Below are 19787 nucleotides of genomic sequence, written 5' to 3'. Positions count from 1 at the left end.
TCCAAAAGTTATTATTCAATTCGACTGCACTTTTAGTTTGAAGAATATACTTTCGGCTAGGGGGGATACCGGAAAAAATACAAAAAATTGAAAATTTTTAATTTTCAAAGGCGTTGAAAGGATGAAAAAATAGGGAAAAAGTGATTTCAAACTACAAGTGTCGTTATTTTCTAAAAAAATGTTATTTTTGTAATTTGTTCTGGTTTCCCCCTATCCAGAACTATATTCTTCAAAATAAGAAAAGTTTCAGTCGAATCGGATAATAACTTTTGGAGATACAGGTCCCACCGATTTGAATGAATTTTTTGACGCCTTGACTTTAACGACTCCCCAGTGCCGTCTGTAATGATTAATTATAAAACAAAAAATATATTTCTATAATTTAGGACATCCTTAATACAATGCAACAAGACCTATTAAATTATATATAGTAGTTTTCCTTTAATTAAATCTTCAAGATCACATATTTTTATGAGCTCTAGACCGAAACCTCCCCTTAATATAGCATCTTCTTACAAAGTGGCAACCATTTCAAGAATAAACATGAACTGGTCATGGAAAAAATTGTTAGTTAAAAAAAGTTAACCATTCGTATTCTAACGGGAAACGTGTCAATATTCGTACCATATTGTCGAAGTTTTTTCTGAGTTCCTCTATACTCCGTGTCATTTAAGAAAGAACCCGTTTCGCGCATGTAGAATGAGCTCATTGGCTCCGAAAAAGCGTTGGTGGGGGTACAGCCAATAGCGGCTTCTCCCGGCACCAATGAGCGTCAACCTGCGCAGAACCGGTCTAAACTCGTCGGTCGGCAGGTTCCTTCTTAAGTGACAGGGAGAATAGATATTTTTATTTTTGTACCCCATGTATTTTGAATGTGTATAGTCTCAGCTTATTTGTGACATAAATACTTTTCGAAAACTCTTCACCGTAATCCCACTATACAACTTCAAATGAAGCTACTTAGTATTTCAAGTTTTCATTAACTCTTTTAGGTTTAGAAAAAAAGCTCCGCCTTCCTCCGGGCTCTAGATAGTACTAATTGAAAGCAGATACCATCTACTAACAGCCTTCCAAAAATTGGCTGCGTTTATTTGGGAGTTTGGCTGTTACTGATACATAATCACAGGAGTGCGCTGTGCATGCGATTTCGCAGAAACTGATCACTTCAGCATTTCTCGCTATTTTTGCATAGTTTCTATTTTATATTACTTTTTGATAGTTTTAGTGTGTATGGACAGTAATATTAACAACATTAAAAAAACAATAAAATAAAAATAAAAATTATAAATAAAGTATTGTTACCATAATCGATACAGAGAAAACATATTTCATAATTATTTACTAATACTTATGTAACATTCCTTTTTTCATTATAAATTAACATTTTAAGATTTTAAGATTTTAAGGCATAACCAGGAATGGGAACCCTAACCCGTACCCGGTTCGGTACTCACAAGAGAAGATCCCGAACCCGAAAATTCAAAAAATTCTGAAACACTGTGGATATGTAGGGAATTTCCTCCTGATTACAACGCAATTTTTTTTGCTGCCCAAAATCGCATTAAGGGGGTGAAATTAACCCCTGAAGATTCGGCTATTTTTAGATTTTATTTTTTAACTCGCAATCTGTAAGAAATACAAAAGAAATTTCAAGACAAAAGTTACTTTGTGTAATTAGATCTATCAAATGGTAAAAGTTTTATCAATTGTTTAAACAATTAGAAAAAAGTTATAAACAAAAATATTAATAATGTTTTCTAAAATTCGTTGCTTCACGTGAAATATGAACTGGATGCTTAAATAATTATGAAACACAATGTTTACGGGGTTTATTACTATTTCATTTGTTAAGAATGCTTCAATTTTATTAATGTCCCTGTCTACATAACCGTTGGCTATTAACAAATAATATAAAAAAAAGTACTAAAAAATATTGGGAAACACTGAAATTATGAGAATTTTTCCGTGAATCCTATGTTACGTGCCTCACTGTGTGTCCCACAGACGGTCAATATTATTGTGCAATATTCAATATTGGACAATAAATATCATACTCGTTTTGATTCACATAATACATTGTACAATCTTCCAATATTATCCACAGACGGTCAGTATTATTGTGCAATATTGAATATTGCGAAATAATATTAAACATCTACAGGCCGCTTTAGTTGTTACGATTTTGCAATCGAAATTTAAAAAAATATAATTATTAAACATACCCTTTTAGTAGAAAGAATTGAGTATGATTTTCACGAATACCTTTTTCTAAAAACTTCCTGAATTTGTCTCCTTTTAAGATAACTGTCGCCAGCCACAATAAGCAGTGAATATTGAAAAATGAATAAAAACAGATCACTATGGGACCAAAGATACAAAAATTATGATAACAATTTGGGGCATTAACTGGTCTCGATATAGAAATATATCTGATATCATCTGGTTCTATTAAATATAATCGGCTTAATACTTTAATTGGCGCTGTCACGCATGTGTGATTTTCAGATTATTTAGACTCAGGCCTTACGTTAAATGTTCATTATGATATCTACACTTATGTTTTCCATATGATAATATTCCTATCATCGTCATATACTATACTTCACTCTGTAAAAGCCAGTCAAGTTAAGAGAGTGCTTCAATTTCGCTAATAGTACTACACTTTCAGAAAAGGTTTCAAGGTCATCTGTGCAGCTTCATACAAACACCGCAAATTCTAATTTATATGAGCTTACAACTTTGTAATTTTTTACAGCGGAAACATATATAATTTACGCCATTGTTCGTTTTGTTGGCAAATGTTTCGCATAATATCACAGCGTGTTAAGATATAGATTTGAATTTCAATAGATGAAGCGAAGTAAGTATTGAAAATAAAAATGTGCAATGATAACGTTTCAATGGTCATGAAATATTACATTTAAAAGTACAGGGTTAGGGAATAATTTCAAAGCGCCTGTTCCGAGAAATTCCTCGTCAATATGGATAATGTAGATAAGCGAGTCCAACCTGTAAAGTGTTTACTACGATTAAACATAAAATCGCCCTAAATCGCTCGCATTGCACTGAAATAAAAAACATCACCCTTATGTTCCCACGATTTCACGTCATTACGCAGGAACACGCATAGACTCTAATGATAGCTTAAGGGGGTATACCCATTTGAACCCTCGGAAAATGTGTACATTTTGTGGATTTTTTTACAAGTCAACGGCTTGATGAAGAATTCCTGTTTTTCTACTATCTTTGCATAGTATTATGAGCTACTTAAAAAAAAAATTTCAGTTAAAAAACTATTGTTTTTCAGAAGTTATGCATATATATACGAAAGTCTCTCGATTTTAGACGGCTAAACGGTGGGCCTGAAAACAGCTGTATGTCGTGTCTGAAATGAAAAACAATAAAATCTTCTTATAAAGTATGTCAATAGCTATCGTCCAACGGGGCCGAGTTTGAAAATTTTGAAAAATAAAGAAATGGTGAGAGATCAAAGATAAAGTTACATTTTTCTAAGAGAAAAGACCAACTTTTTTCTTTATAAATAATAAACGGGGAATCGGAATAAAAAAGGCCTCATTAGACGTGGAATCTTATTACGATTCTGCATGCAAAATTAGAAGTGAATTGGTTGAACGTAGCGCGAGTTTTTAGGCCCACCGTTTAGCCGTCTAAAATCGAGAGACTTTCGGATATGTATGCATAACTTTCGAAAAACAATAGTTTTTTAACTGAAACTTTTTTTTAAGTAGTTCATAATACTATGTAAAGATAGTAAAAAAACGGGAAATCTTCATCAAGCCGTTGACTTGTAAAAAAATCCTCAAAGTGTACACATTTTCCGAGGGTTCAAACGGGTATACCCACTTAAGGCCCTTTTCACACCTGATACTTCTATAACCCGCGACTGAGTATTGATTTAGAAAACGTAGAAAACTGAAAAATATGTGAATTTGACCGAAATACCAAGTGTGAGCTACATAAATACCTCGGGTGAAGAGGTTTCATATCTTTAGTGTTCTTATCGAAGATCAGAAATGCTGGCAGTAGGAATAGAAAGATGGAAGAAAAACAGGTTTCACTGTTTTTGTTTTGTCGTACCATCATACTATACAGGGTATTTCATAACAGGTGGCAAATCTTTTAGGGGTGATTCTACAGGCCAAAATAAGACGAAAATATACAAAAATTCGTTTTCGGAAAAATTCACCTTGAATTACGCGTGCACCGAAGTACCTACTTACTTACAGTTTTAGGCGCCTGAGGGGCACGCGGAGGTTAGGGGAATGTAGGTGGCGCTTTCCGCAGACCGATAAATAAAAATATTTATTTATTGCACAGATATATTGTATGCAGGTACGTAAGTACATTGACCATGAAAATACTCGAACTTGTAGATGATGATTATATTCACGTACTATATTATTATGTATCTATACTACCTTTCATTTAAGAAGGAACCTGCCGACCGACGAGTTTAGACCGGTTCTGCGCAGGTTGACGCTCATTGGTGCCGGGAGAAGCCGCTATTGGCTGTACCCCCACCAACGCTTTTTCGGAACCAATGAGCTCATTCTACATGCGCGAAACGGGTTCCTTCTTAAATGATGAGTGCAATAATGCGCTAATAGCATTCCCAAGTAGGTGCTCCACACAGTGTACTATCTTGTAAAGGACATTTTTATACATTATCTTTTAATAATTCCTTTGGGGTTTATTTGAATATTATTCAACCTTCTTCCTATTTCCACCTACACGTGCTCAAAATCAGAAGGATGAAGTCAGATCAGGACTTTTGTAGTGTACTAATTCGTGTTTTACATGCTACACACATCATTAAACCTTCGCTATCCAACAGTATGCTTTGGATTAGTTTAGATGGTGATTTTATTAGAAGCGGAAATCTTCCAATAAACATAACATTGTTATAATTAGTTTTACTGTACCATCCCGATACAATATTAATGTAACGAACTCGAAATAATGAATAAGGTAAGTTCGGGTAATAAGGCCCACCTAGGGTTCTATATTTTATTTTAAAAAAACTTGTGCATATTTTTGAAAACTTTTTTTATAGAAATCTATGGACATTAAACTATAAGTATACACTGTAATATTTGTAACAATACATGAATACAACAAATACGGAAATTAATAGGATTTTAAAAACCTTGTAAACGGGCCTTATTTCCTGTAGCGCAGGTAATAAGGCCCGCCTATTTAATATGTACAATTCGGGCAAACAAAGACATCTTCGAGCTCAGGTGTGAGTCCAAAGCACTCCTCGTATATCCAGGTGAGACACATGACACACTGTCGCATATCTGTCTTGAATGCAGTTCTGCATAATTTGCAAAACCAACTATCTGCAGAGTTACCGTCCACGTTTTCTCTGGAGGTGGATGGCATGGGCTCTTGTTCGCACACTCTTGTCTCTTTTCTTCCGGTTGAAGTGGTACGTGCTTTGGAGCCCTGCTCAATATCGGTCCTGCTTTGGAAGAGGTCTCTGCCCACTTAATATTTTGGTGGGCCTTATTATCTGCTTTGTCACTTCCTCATTGCCGAGGTTATATGTTAAACGTGCACATTACAAAATCATCAATTTTTTGGAAATATGTTGGCAACATATATACTTATACATACCTATAGTTGTACAGTAATTGGATAATGCGTACTTCTAATACAAAGCCAAGAAACCAACGTAATTCTTATAACTGCAGCAACGCTAGTTGCGGAGGAAACATTTGTTGAATTTACAGCCGGAAAATGTTATATTAATCGCGTGGGGGTTCTTCGAGTGACATTTCGTACGTAGTAAAAGCAATAGATGGCATTAACAAGATTGTGGATTGACCTACCAAAGATAAATTACAGGTGGGCCTTATTACCTGCTGGGCCTTATTTCCTGCTGGGCCTTATTACCCGAACTTACCTTATAATTAGATATTAAATACTTAATATAATTTTAATTAAATTCTTACTCAATTCTCATGTAATACCTAATGAATGTAATTTTATCGAATAATTTTTTTTTAATATTCCACTAACCCAATTGTTTTCTTACTTATACTTTGCGTCCGGAAATGGCAGAAACAATGCGCTCATATCTTTATCGTTTTCGGCTTCCCATTATTTATTCCTCGAAAAAAAAATAACTACGTAGTCAATTTTGAAGTATGTTTCTTATTTGTACAGCAGCATAGTAGTTTTTCACGTTTACTTGGTTTACCAAACTCGGTGGTTAGACTCTGTTCTTAAACGTAGAATGTGCAATAAAACTTTGGTTTTTCATGAAATTGGTATCTCAGTTTCGGTGACACAAACTTCCACAAGATTGGGGCTATCCTTATAGGCTCGTCTGTGGTAAGACTCTAATTAGGGCAAGGAAAGCCGGTAACAATGTTTAAAATTTATGTGCCTATTGACCTCAGACTCAGTTCAGAGGGCAGTAGCTACGTACAGTTATTACTTATGTCAAGAGCAGTCATGGAGGGAATACATAATACCGACACACGCAATAGACAAAGGCGCATGCCTGAGCATAATCACGTCCATGCATCCTTAACCATTTTAATAGGTTCTATTATAATTTATTTTCAGGAACTCACTTATACTTCACTGGCTAAGATGTAATAGCTAAAAATACTATCGCAGTCTCGACTATAGTAACCTGTAATAAGCACTACGTTTTCGGCAGTAGTACCTCATAACATGGTGTTTTGATTTTCCCTACACGCCTCGGTAAATAATTCAAACACAAAGAATCTGTATCTCAATATTCTCAATTGAGATTAGCACTTTTTCTTGCCATGGAAATTGAACATCGCAGAATCGACATGATTAAAAATTCTTACATTCATATCTTGTAATTAATCTGGCACCTTTATCTTCAGTCGATAAACCGCCAAGTTGGTCAGATGACGTGTTGCAGGCAACACCTGTACAGGGTGTCCCAGTATTGATGGTACAACCGAGGAAGGAGTGATTCTACATTAAAAAATAATTCGTAAATACATGATAAATTTTTTTTCATCTGAGGCTTTGTTTTCGAGAAAATAGACTTTGAATATTCTTCGAGTACAGTACACGTACACCTAACTCGTCGTTTACAAATAGTATAAATATCATAGGTAATGTTGATTCCGTATCAATATTATATGCTATTATCTATACCTGTGTACTTAGAGTGGGTTTATAAATGAAAGTAAGACATAAAGCCTCAAATGCAAAAATTTATTCTAAATTTTAATCTTACCAATGGCCGTAGCCGCGATGGGAAACACCGGTTCTCGTTAGATCACCTAAGTTAAGCATCACGGGGCGGTGTACTGGGGAAAGATGGGAGACGACCACCACCACCTTTCTCCCGGTGCGCTGCTGCTGCTCAGACCCGAAGGAGAGAGGGAACAAAAAAAAATGGGACTATAGTTCGTTCGTTGGGCAATATGAGCAAAAATAAGCTTGAAAACGCCATCCTGCTTAAAACACAGGAAAACAATAAAAACACAAACATATTTTTAACTTATTCTTTCGTGTAGAATCACCCCCTTCTCGGTTGTATCAATAATACTGGGATATACCCTGTGTGACAGGGTGGTCAGATTCCTAAACAGTGCCGTATTAAGTATGCAAAATCGTGTTACACGGGACTAACAACTGGTGCAACAAACAGGGTTCAGTTCCAAAAACTAACAAACATATTAGGTACACTATTTTGTTGCTATGATTATCAGAAATATGTTTATACAATTATCAATAACTTAATAACGTATTATCCATTATTGTTAAATAATACCCGTTTACCATTTTCTTCTTCGTCGCTGCTAAGAGTGCTAAGCACAATTCAACGAGTCTCTTCTTTGCGCAAAATATTTTCATCTTCTGAATTTTCTTCTGCAACATAACTAGAATTCTATTCTCAGCATTTTTAAAAAAAATCTATTATTTTTCTTTGCCTGCCTTTCTTGGTCGAAAATAAAGGCTATTTTCATGGCATTCTTTTATAATGAAATATAACCTTTTTATGAAAAATCTTTATTATCAACTGAAAATACATATGCTTCCAGATTGAAAAAAGTTTGGGTGGTATGGCCACAACATACGAAACAATAGGCTCTGCAAAGAAAATTTACAAAATGGGGGGTCGTGTAACTTTCCGACGTTTGTTTGGAATTTAAAAATTCGAAAGATTTCTTAAAGTATATTACAATAGCTTCATTTAAGCGTACAGATTAAAAAAATTATCAATTTTTTAAGAAATGGCGAACTTTGAAAAAAAGGGTATAAAAAATCAACATGTTTTTTCAATGTTACGATTAAATGAATAATTCGATAAAAACACTTGTACATTTAACTGAAGATAATTTTATTACGAATATTCCCTGAAAATTTCAAGTGAATCCGATACAAATTGCCTGTGGTATTAATCCGCCCAGTTTGAAAAATGCTCTTCGAGATAATCGCGTTTAAAGTTTTGACAGAAGTTATTTTCTGCAACTCAAAGATCGCAGTCTCGTCGTGGCCAGTGATTCACCATTTAGTTCTAAACAATATATAAGCTCATAATCCTTTTTATTAGATACATTTGGATTCTTGGACATAAACATTTCGGGCGATTGACACCAAGTTACCTATGCGTGCACTCCTGCGTTGCTATCTACACAAAACCTTCCATAGCTCCCAGAATTTTTCCAGATCCACTTTAAAATTGTTGTAGGGGTGCTGTAGGAAATTAATAATAACACCGTGCTCTTAGATAAAATACTATATATGCGTATATTTCGTTAATCGCTCGCTGTCGCTCACCGTTGCTAGCTCGCGTCGAACTGCCTGGGCCACGCTTGGCCCCACCACGTCGCAATCCCAATGGCTTTCCTAAGAACGAGGAGAGGTCACGCTTCGCAACCGTTTGTTGTGGTCCGCGCTCTTTCCACGAAACTGCTATAGCGCGTTTCGCTCGCCACATTGTGCAGGTATATTGTTGAGACCCCAAATATTATGAAAATTCACAAAAAGAAAAATCGGAAAAAAATTTCACAGTAGCTTTCCCCCCTTAAAGACAGTATTTAAATGCATACAATTTTCGTTTTGCATTTATTCAAATACCTATACACAGTGAATCGCCTAACTCGCACACTTGAATAATTCTCAAATTATGAGTTTGTTAAAAAATTCTTATACAGGGTGTCCACTTATAATGAACATATAAATTATTTCCGCTGATACTGGAATAAATAATGTCTGATTGTAAGGCCGGCCAACACAACGCGGCTTGCCTCGTTCGCGTTCGTGCTCAAGTCTGCACCCGGCCTAAGAGGAGTTTATATGTACATATGTATGCTCTGAGGACGTACATCTGCTGTTGATAAAGAAGCACAGACGCTCCACTTAACTCTGAAATGGACCGTTACAGTGTTGCGTACCATGTGCGTTCAACCTTTCGTAGAAGCATCAAATCAGCACCGATATTCAATATTTTCGTAGAAGTATCAAACAGTTATCGATACTTTCATGTAAGTATCGAATAAATATGGATACTTTCATGTAAGTATCGAATAAGTGTCGATACTTTCATGTAAGTATCGAATAAGTACCGATACTTTCATGTAAGTATCGAATAAGTACCGATACTTTCATGTAAGTATCGAATAAGTACCGATACTTTCATGTAAGTATCGAATAAGTATCGATACTTTTTAATACCTGCGTCTTTGATAAGTCTCAATGCGAGATTGAAATTTGTTGACTGGTATCGGGAGTATCGATGCGGTATCAGTCCCAATACTACTTAATACTTAAGTCTTATGTTAAAAGAGAAAGGAAAATATGTTTCGAATAAATTACACACAACGATACAAACAAATGGAGATGAAAAATTCATTTAAAAATGGAAGGTTTCAGGTAAAAATATGTTTTTTAACCGCAGAATTGATTCAATATGAATAAATTCGTTCATCTATTAGTCGTAAATAAATATAAAATGTTTTTTACGTAATCATTTATTTGAATAACCTACTTATCTTAATAATGTTCAACTCTAACACCGGAAAACACATGATAAGTGCAATAAATGAACAAAATGAAACATTTGCCTATATGTAAAACTCATTGAGCTGTAAACATATTTGGAGAGTGAACAGCAGTGGGAAAAAGTAGAGCCGACAGCGGTCCGAGGGAAATAGAAGATAAGCGGTGAACCTATCCTTCTTCCTATTATCCCTCTCACTCTGCACTATCTGTGTTATGTATGTACGTTGTGCGCAGGTAACTTCACTCACATGCACTATACATCCATAGCCTGTTGTAAGGCAGAGATAGGTTCACCCGTTATCTTCCCTCTTTCTCGGACCGGCCGCCATTGCTCCGTTCACTCTCCAGGTATGTTTCAGAGCTCAATGGTAGAACTACATTTATTAAAATACTTATAAGGAAGATAGATCTTATACAGTATAAACTGAATATACTTTTTAATCAGTCAGTATTGCATAAAAATATAAACTAAATAATTAAACATTATCATCACAGAATATAAACAAAATCTTGCAAAACTGACCATTTTACATGAAATAAAATGCATTAATTAAGCTTGTTACGTTAAACAAGAAAGTTATAATTATGTACTACTAGCTTTACTACTCGACTTCGCCCCAAATTTAGATTCCGATTTTATAAAAATTTTTTTTTTTGAAAATGGTCACATTCGTCTGGATTAGTCAGGCATAATAAGCTGAGGCACATTTCGTGATCCCAGAGTTTAACGTTCGAAAGTTTTTTGGCAACAGACAAACACTAACATATAGAACAGTGGCGGATTTAACAGGGCAGCTGATGAGCAGTAGCCGCCTGGGCCCCTGCCCAGAGGCCCCCCCCCCCAGGGCCCCATCTCCAAAAACAATTATTATTAGGTATAGGTATTAGAGCTGTTACTTTTTGGCCCGTCGGGTACCCGGCTACCCGAAACAACTTCAAGCAATTGCATGTTTTATTGTCTGTGGTATTGTTTGATGTTAGCCAAAAATGATCGAGTACCACATTCAGTGGCATGAAGTTATTCCGGGTAGCCGGGTACCCGACGGGTCAAAAAGTAACAGCTCTATTATAGTCCGATTTTCGAGAGTTGGATTGCGTGCGGCGTAGCGTACCATTGGTTCCTCCTTAACCACGCTCCGTCCGAGGGACCCGCCTCAGGTCTCAACTCTCGAAAATCAGACTATAGGTATGCAAACACTACATTTTTTTAGTACTACTACACTTGACCCGTTTTTAGTAAACTTCATTTTCCCGAAGAAATGAGCCCCTCAAAACGTTTGCCACCTGGGCCTCTTTTATTAAATCCGCTACGGATATAGAAGCCTTCTGCTTTATATATTAAGATGCGGAAAAAATTGAAACACTGATTCGAAATATGTATTCCCTTCTGGTGATATCGTGAGATTAACACTAGAGTACATATTTATACAAATTACCATATGAATAAATTGTCATCCTTGCAATCATTTTCATCAGCATGTATTTACTGCAATTATAAACAAATACTATACCTAAACTAAATACAGCTATTCATTCCGATTTCTTAGAGGCGTTAGTGGTTTCTGCGGCGAAGGAACAGGCGACGATAGAACGATCTTTAACATTCCTAACGTATTTTCCTTCCCTTTGAAGGAACGTTTTTCTTCTGCTCTGAACTTTTCGATGACTTTCTGCTGCTGCTCTATCGTTCTAATCTTGACGCGCATCTCCTAAAAATATATATATATATATAAAGCCTTATCAGGCCCGACTTAGAGTATATATTAATACATAAGAATAAAATGAATACAATTTCTCGAAAGGACCAACAAAGAAAGCCTGTGTATGTTCCCCGTTTATTTAAATTGTAAACCGATCGCGAGTCCAAGAAGGAAAACGAGGCGCACCTGTTCTAGCTGGTTGATTTTATCTTTCAACTGGCTGACGTGCTTAATTCTTTGCCTATGATTCTGATGGCCAATAAGTTCCGCATATTTCTCGCTCATTTCTTGATAATCTTTTCTGAGACGCTCGTTGTATCCGGTAAGTTTCCTCACCTCCCTGAATAGATAAAAGCGGATTCATTGCAACGTTACCAAATGACTTTATGACGAAGAAAACTTACTCTTCGGCTGCTTCCCGCCGGGATTTTTCTTCTTTAAGCAGCTCAGTCTTATCCTGTGCAGAAACAACATTTTAATGGATGCTTTAATCCGTTGCAAACATATTAATTTATGTATCAATCAAATTTTTTTTATACGTTAAAAGGACTTATCAGATGGTATCAATTACCTCAACGCCACTCTCCTTCTCTTGAAGATATTTAATTTTATCAGAAAGCTCCTGGATTTTAGATTGCGCCTAAAAATATCACACGACGATGATGCTACCTTCACATTGTATTGCGTAAAACAGAGATAGCTAATAAAATACTTTTGCATATATACCTCATGCAAAGAAAGTTTATATTCCGACTGACCCTCTAACAGTTTATTAGCTTCCTCCAAAGCTACATTAGTTTCTTTAAATTGTTCGTTCAGTTTACTGTTGAGTAATTCCACTCTAGAAATTTCGAGCTCCTGAGCGTCGTTCCTCTCCTCCAACTGAAGCAACATGGCTTGTGCTCCGTTTAGGCGATTAGCCATCTTGTGCAGTTGGTGTTTCATCTAATATATCAAATTAAACAGCGATCAAGAATACCTTTTTATGAAATAGACTATTTTATTGAAAATATTTGTAATATCAAAGAAGCAAAGGCACCTCAACGCTTTGAGCATCTTTTGCGTCACAGTCCGCTTGCAATTTTGTTACTTCCTTCGTTGCTATTTCTTTAAGATCTTCGATTTTAGCTTCGAACACTAATTTCATTGATTCCACTTCGCTCAAACTGTCGATTTCCAGTTGGTTAACCAATTCCTTCTTGGCCGCTAATTTTTCCAACAGAGCATTTACTTGTCCGTGCACCATCTCTGAATTATTACGCATAATGTTCAATAAATCACGATGCTCGTTTATGCAATCTTCACCACGTTTTAGTTCATGCTGCAGCCTCTCTACTTCAGCATTACTTTGTGCCAAACGGTTAGTTAAAGCAGCAACCGAAGATTGATTTTCCGCCGTTATAACTTCAAACCTAAACCATATTTTCAGTATTTCAAGTATACTGACATACACATAAGCGTATAAATAAATAAATGTAAGTACCTCTTTCTCCTAGCCACCATTTCGGCTGCTTCCGACCGAATTTGATCTTTCAAAGCTCTCAATTCTTCCTTCTTCTCTGCTAGCTCAGTTTCTGCTCGGTCCAGTTCCATTTGCAGGCTTTGCCCAAAGCTCTCCTAAAGTTTGTAAATCAAATCTGTTCAAATGATGCTTCCATAATATAGTACATAATTAACAATACAACAATAGATTAACAAAGATATCATTCATCCTTTTATCTGTTCCGTGATATCAATTACCTGAGTTTCTGCAGAAGATTTTAACTCTTCAAGGGTAACAGAGAGCCGAGTAATCTCAGCGTCTTTTTGCAAGAGTTTCTCGTCTAACGCTACTCGTTCCATTTCTGCTCGTGCTAAACAACTTTTATATCTTTCTGTGGTGAGTCGCATTTCCTCCTCCACGGCGGTTTTTGCTTCCATTATCATAACATTTATCTGCGTCAATAATTTTCCATTAAAAGTTGAACGCTCATGCTAGAGCACGGATTTAGAAATCCGGAGCACATAATATTTAGCAAACATCACAGAAACTGGTAAATAGTAACTCTAAAATTTTGAGAATTGAACAATGTAACTTCAACAGTAGATATTTGTTTAGCATATTCTATTCTGATATGTAAAAAACAAATTTTCATAAAAATTACACTGCCCAACAGCCATTTTGATCTGTAAGATTCAATAGCCGTTTCTTATAGGTTTTCGTCCCCTGAAAACGAATCCGCAAACCGTTTGTCGCCATCACCCTCAGTTTTCGAGAACTTCGATTTTGAAAAAAAAATTGCAAATTTTCAAATTTGAGCATTTTTTGTGTCGAAACAGTAATAGTTATTTGGTTGCTTGTCGCGTCAAATTATTCTATCAACCCTCCCGAATACAACGATATAAGTTATTGGTGCATTATGAACATTTAAATATATTTAAACAACGATCAAAGGGAAAAGAACACCCGAAATTCACCCACTTTTGCAGATATCTTTAAATTTATTTCCAAAACTAAGGGTCTAGGAGAAAATCTGACTACTCCACGCGACGCGGCAGATATTTTTCCTTCGGAAGGCATCAACAGAAGTAGTAAGACACATTTTGTTTTCAATAGAGAAGCGAAATAGGTTGGCAAAACGTGCGGCGTCGACAGTGGTAGTCAACGGCGGCGCGCGATCCACCGCCGCTCAGCGTAACGGTTGGCGCCGCCGCACGTTTTGCCAAACTATTTCATTTTTCAAGGAAAAATGTCTGCTGCATTGCGTGGAATGGTCAAATTTTCTCCTAGACCCTTAGTTTTTAAAATATATAGCAAGATATCTGCAAAAATTGGGGCAAAACGGGTGTCCTTTTCCCTTTGATCGTTGCTTAAACATATTTAAATGCTTATAATTCAATCATAATTTATATCGTTGTGTTCGCGAGGGTTCATAGAATAATTTGATAGTCCACGCAACCGAATAACTATTATTGTTTGAACACAAAAGATGTTCAAAGTTGAAAATTTGCATTTTTTTTTAAATCTAATTTCTCGAAAACTGAGAGTGATGGCGATAAACGGTTTACGGATTCGTTTTCAATTTTGTTGGACGGTGTTATCAGAAAAAAAAGCACACAGTCAGTGATGTTTTGCATTTTATGTCATGGGTGCAGCTTACTTTCTCGTTGCTCTCGGCGATCACACTTCTTAATTTTTCCTCGCATTCGGCAAGCTTATCAGTTACATTTTTAATGCTAGAATCAAGTTCAAATTTTTCCTGTTCTAACACGTTGACTTCGTATTTGTGACTCTCGATTAATTTCTCCAACTTCATTTTCAGTTCTTCGATTTGTGCTTCGAGACTTTGAATCTATAAGTTAAAAATGCATTTTTCAAATCAATTTACAATTTTTTAGAAATTAATTTTTTTGAATCGGTAATTATTTACTTTCTCTTTGCTCGCATGTCTTTCATTGGCCAATTCAGAGTCTAAGGCAGTGATCTTCTTGGTGAAATCTGTGATTTGACTTCTCAGATCGCCTTCTATTGCTTTTCCAGCCTGGATTTCGCGCTGTTTTTCCTCTGAAACCTCCAATAATTGACAACGAAGGTTCTCCACTTCATATTGATGTTTCTCATTACGACCATTCAAAATATCTTGTTGCAGTTTGGCCTACAAATGAAAATTCCAAGTTAAAGGTCCAAGAGAATAAAATTAAACTTTCAATTAAAAAAATATTCGGCAACCATTGTTTCTATGTCTCTTTTGTGCTGCTCCTCTACATCCATTTGCTTTTCACATGATTCCTCCAACTGTAATTTTAATTGTCGTATTTCTTCCTTCACATTTTCTATGTGCTTTTCATGCTCCTGTATAGTCTTGCTTTTGTTTAAACATTCCACTTGCAGATCTGCTAGCTGATGCTCTGATTTATATTTAAATCTCTTATCGCTATTTGGAATAAGCGAACGTGGCTTCACTTTTGAACACGACCTAGAAGGAAACTTCTTCCGTGGATGCTGTGACTGAAAAATAGATTCGTTCATGTGAAAATCTATTTAAAAAAACTATGGAAACCTTTTTCATAATTCAATTATCATGATTTTTCTTCAAATACATCTTAGTTCCTTACCGTTCTAATACTTCCAACCAAGTTGCTTGTACTTTTGGTAGAAGCTGATAAACTGCATTCTGCACTGATTATGCTTTTACCATCATGGAATCTTTCTGATTTCTCAATAGCAAAACCTTTCACCTTAAGATCAAACTTTGGATCATATGCGCCTGGTGGAGGTACATCATCTGTAAATTTTGATTTTTTAAATAAGAATACAGAAAAATTCAAAATTTGCTTTAAACTCTAAATAACTTGGAAACAAGCTTAAATAGAATATATATATTTAAGTGAATTTTCTTGATTATTTTCAAGTGCTAAATGCATCCCCAAAATCGGTCTCACATATTATGGAACACCCTGTATATGCAAAGCTTATAAGAACAATGATATTTATCTAATGAAATATGATTGTTAGTTTTATCACCTAGAAATTCATGAAAAGCATATTGCTCATTTACTGATTGTGCAAATGTACGTAGTAAAATTATATTTTATAGCAGAATTATCGTAACGTACAAATTATATGTAACCTCAACATACAAGGGAATACTGCGAACCTGGACTCACTGCTTTGTGGGTTTTTAGAGTGACTCAAAACAAGAACAATGGTGTGTTTCATTTGGGCCCTAAGTTAGTGTGTTTCATTTGGCCCCTAACCACCCTTTAAGGGGGTGACAACTAACCTCAAAGTCAAATTGGCACTTCCACTTTTTCACGTATAACTCTCAAAGTAAAACAGGCAGAAAAAATGTTTCAAACAAAAGTTCAATGGTGCAATAAGTGCTACAAACTTCCCTTAACAAAATTTTGAAGAGTTAAAAAAAATATATAAATGACGAAAACAACTCTTTGCAAAATTTTGTTAACGAAAGTTTGTAGCGCTTATTGCACCAATAAACTTTTGTTTGAAATATTTTTTTCCGTCTGTTGTACTTTGAGAGTTATACGCGAAAAAGTGGAAATGCCAAATTGACTTTGAGGTTAGTTCGCACCCCCTTAAAGGACGATAGGCAGGGTTGCCAGATCTTCGGCATTCAGCCGGAGTCTCAGGTTTCGAACCGTTGTCTCCGGCCTCAGACAGGCACAGTAAAAATCTCCGGCAGAATAGAGAATATTAGCGAATTCGGCAGGCACGCACTTGTACTGGTGTAACACGCCATAAAAAAATAAACTTAAAATCTGTAACAAATTCTAATATTCATAATACTTTTATTATTATTTATGAGCCTTTATGTTTAAAGAAGCCGCACAAAAAACTCACATAAATAAATAAGGAAAGAATTTTTTTTAATTAAGTTGAAGTATTAATGCATGTGTTACAAACAAGAATGTTGCATTTTTAAACAATTACAGCATAGTAAAAAAAAATTGAAAAATGCAAATGAAGATTTCGATGGATTTACCTAAATCCTTATCTGAAACGGTAAGGGACACATGCTTTACAGAACTGAATAAATTGATAATTATCATGATTTGCACTTATGTAAAGTGTTTATTAAATCATAAAAGGTTCAAATTTTATGAAAAAATAGCAAAATGAACACTTTTGAAACGTTTTCGTATTTTTAAAGTGAATCCGGTAATTGGGACAGGAATTTAACGCTTGTCCCTATTACCAAAGAGAAGGTATACCAAGAGGCGACACTCCGAGCGGTATCTTTGAAGTTCTTAGTTTGCTTGTCCCTTTAAATTGGTTGTATAAGGCAGCTGTATATCTTCGTCTTACTATCGCCTCTTGTTAATCCCGTCGCGTTCCGACTACTGCATGGACATTTAAATTGGTTGTGGATTTCGTCTCTCTCTAAAACTGGTTTCTTCGTCAGAGTGTCGCCTCTTGGTATACCTTCTCTTTGCTATTACCGTGCCCCTCGAATTCCACTGGCTCCCTCTGTAACTGCTAAACCTAACCTTACTTTCGTTTCTCAGAACGGGTGAACAGAAATTTATATTTGCATATTTTGCTTTTGTAATGAAAAGATCATATTAAAATTACATGAAAACACCTCTCGTAGAGCAAAAAAATGTTTTGAACAGTTCAAAGTTCAGAGACATAACTTAACCGCGGGGACGCTATTCGAAAAAGGGCACGGGAATAGGGGCAACGCACTTTTCAGGGCACGGTAATTGGACAAAAACATGTATTTTTATTTCAATTAAAAAAATGTGAAAAATTAACATTTTCAACCCGAAAAATGCCTTAATAAAGAGAAAAGTTCAAAACACTAATATAAATTTTCATCAAGCAAAATTAAAGTAAAGGAAGGCAGTAAATAATTCCTTTGCGAGCGAGTTGGTGTCAAAGCACAGTAATTGGGACATCTACCCTATTACTCCTTTATAAGAAGTCATTATTACAATGAATTTTAGATGTCTGTTCTCTTATTGGCCCTTTTTTTCTCCCACTCCTCCCCCCTGCCCTACATGACTGCAATCCTCATCGACATTGAAATCTCCGGCGGTTGTTCTTGTTTTGAGTCACTTTAAAAACCCACAAAGTTACGTTCCAATCAGTGAGTCCAGGTTTACGGTGTTCTCTTGTTAGGTATGTTTCCTTCTGAAGGTATTTTGGTATGTGACGTGACTAACTATACATAAATACATTTGCCCTTCTTCGTGTTATACTTATAAAACAAACATTTAATTGAGAAATCTCAAAATAAATAAATGTTGCCAAAACAGGCAGTTTTGATCCAATGAACTGAAGCAAAAACTGTTTTTGAAAGAAATGTATTGCAACTGCAATGACTTTCTCAAAGTTTAAAGTCTTATCGAGCACCTGGGGAATTATTTAAAAGGCAATCTTTCTACAAATAATAGAAAGAAAGAAAGAAAGAAATAATAAGAAAGAAAGAAAGAAAGAAATAATAGAAAGAAAGAATCACTTGTATACAGCTTTAGCTAGTGGGCCAATATTACACTACAACTTATTAATGTATTAGTTTATAGCGTGCCAGGGTATTTGAATGTTGCTATGAAGGTAAAAGACATACATGCTATTAAATTAAGTTAAATGTAAACTATACTGTTCTTTACCATGGCATTATAATGATGAGGTTACATATTTTTTGTGTTACGATCTATTTGTGCAAGATGCAAACAAATTTGTGTTTATTACATCCATTACATCGCGATATAAATATATACCCTAACAGAAAATCAATCACTATAATTTACCGAAGGTAATGAAGGAATGTATCTACTTACTTTCGCATTCGTTAAATCTTTGGATTCTGGCTTTTGAAAACGACATTCTACAATGTTCATTAACGTATCAAATGAAGAATACACACAAACGATAGAAACACCGTTGGGACTAATTTCCTGATCGACACTTTCCACGAGACGTGATTCTCAGACACACGCGGTCCGCGATATACGTTACGCGCCTTCAAACTCTACCGCTCGTATGCGAGGGAAAGATTGTCCAGCCGTTTAGCCCACCCTTCGCACAGTCGCTTCCAAACCTTTCTTCATGCGGAATGCTGCACCGGTTTTTCCAATTTAAACTGACGGTTACATAAATTCAACATGGGTGCAGTAGCGAATCAAAGGACGCGAGTTGCGCAAGCAACCAATCCCGAGATAGGCACGTTTGTGTTGAAACCAGTAACGTAGCGACCATCACCGTAGCCCGTACCTTAAAATTCAAAAGCACAGATACGTACTAAATATACCTACACAGTGTTATAATATATATATTTATATATATATATATATATTTATGAATTAAAATATTTTTGTTAATAAATCAATGTTTATAATTTGTTTTCAACATATCGAAATAAAATATGTTCTACGACATCAATCTTAGATAAAAGTCACATAAATACTGTGACACGTTACTGTAAATTACAGCAAAACAGGATATACACTATGTGTTATTAAAACCTTATGTCACTTTTGTTCCAAAAATTATAAATTTTATTTTATTCAAGGATGCTAAAAAGATCGTATATATTAAATTTTTTACTTAATTTTTTA

The 19787-nt window shown here is 35.4% G+C and overlaps 1 protein-coding gene across 2 annotated transcripts; it reads right to left on the bottom strand.

The window, feature by feature from the left end:
• Positions 1-10446: 10446 nt before the first annotated feature.
• On the bottom strand, positions 10447-19312 carry LOC143369104 (uncharacterized). 2 transcript variants are annotated; one of them, XM_076812570.1, is made up of 13 exons: positions 19011-19312; positions 15822-15991; positions 15436-15714; positions 15137-15361; positions 14867-15058; positions 13467-13661; positions 13210-13343; positions 12766-13138; positions 12453-12671; positions 12298-12366; positions 12131-12183; positions 11913-12066; positions 10447-11735 (listed from the first exon to the last, which is right to left on the bottom strand). In XM_076812570.1, exons 1-13 carry the CDS (start codon positions 19054-19056, stop codon positions 11553-11555), a joined length of 2292 nt encoding a protein of 763 aa, XP_076668685.1. In that variant the 5' UTR covers positions 19057-19312; the 3' UTR covers positions 10447-11552. The 2 variants fall into 2 exon arrangements, with proteins under 2 accessions (XP_076668685.1, XP_076668684.1); XM_076812569.1 differs by lacking the exon at positions 19011-19312 and adding an exon at positions 16347-16617.
• Between the last annotated feature and the right edge of the window lie 475 nt (positions 19313-19787).

Source organism: Andrena cerasifolii, chromosome 5 (genome assembly GCF_050908995.1).
Source record: "Andrena cerasifolii isolate SP2316 chromosome 5, iyAndCera1_principal, whole genome shotgun sequence".
In the NCBI taxonomy this organism is placed as follows: domain Eukaryota; kingdom Metazoa; phylum Arthropoda; class Insecta; order Hymenoptera; family Andrenidae; genus Andrena; species Andrena cerasifolii.
The sequence above is the reverse complement of the archived record's forward strand: the minus strand, read 5'-3'. Positions and strand labels throughout refer to the sequence as shown.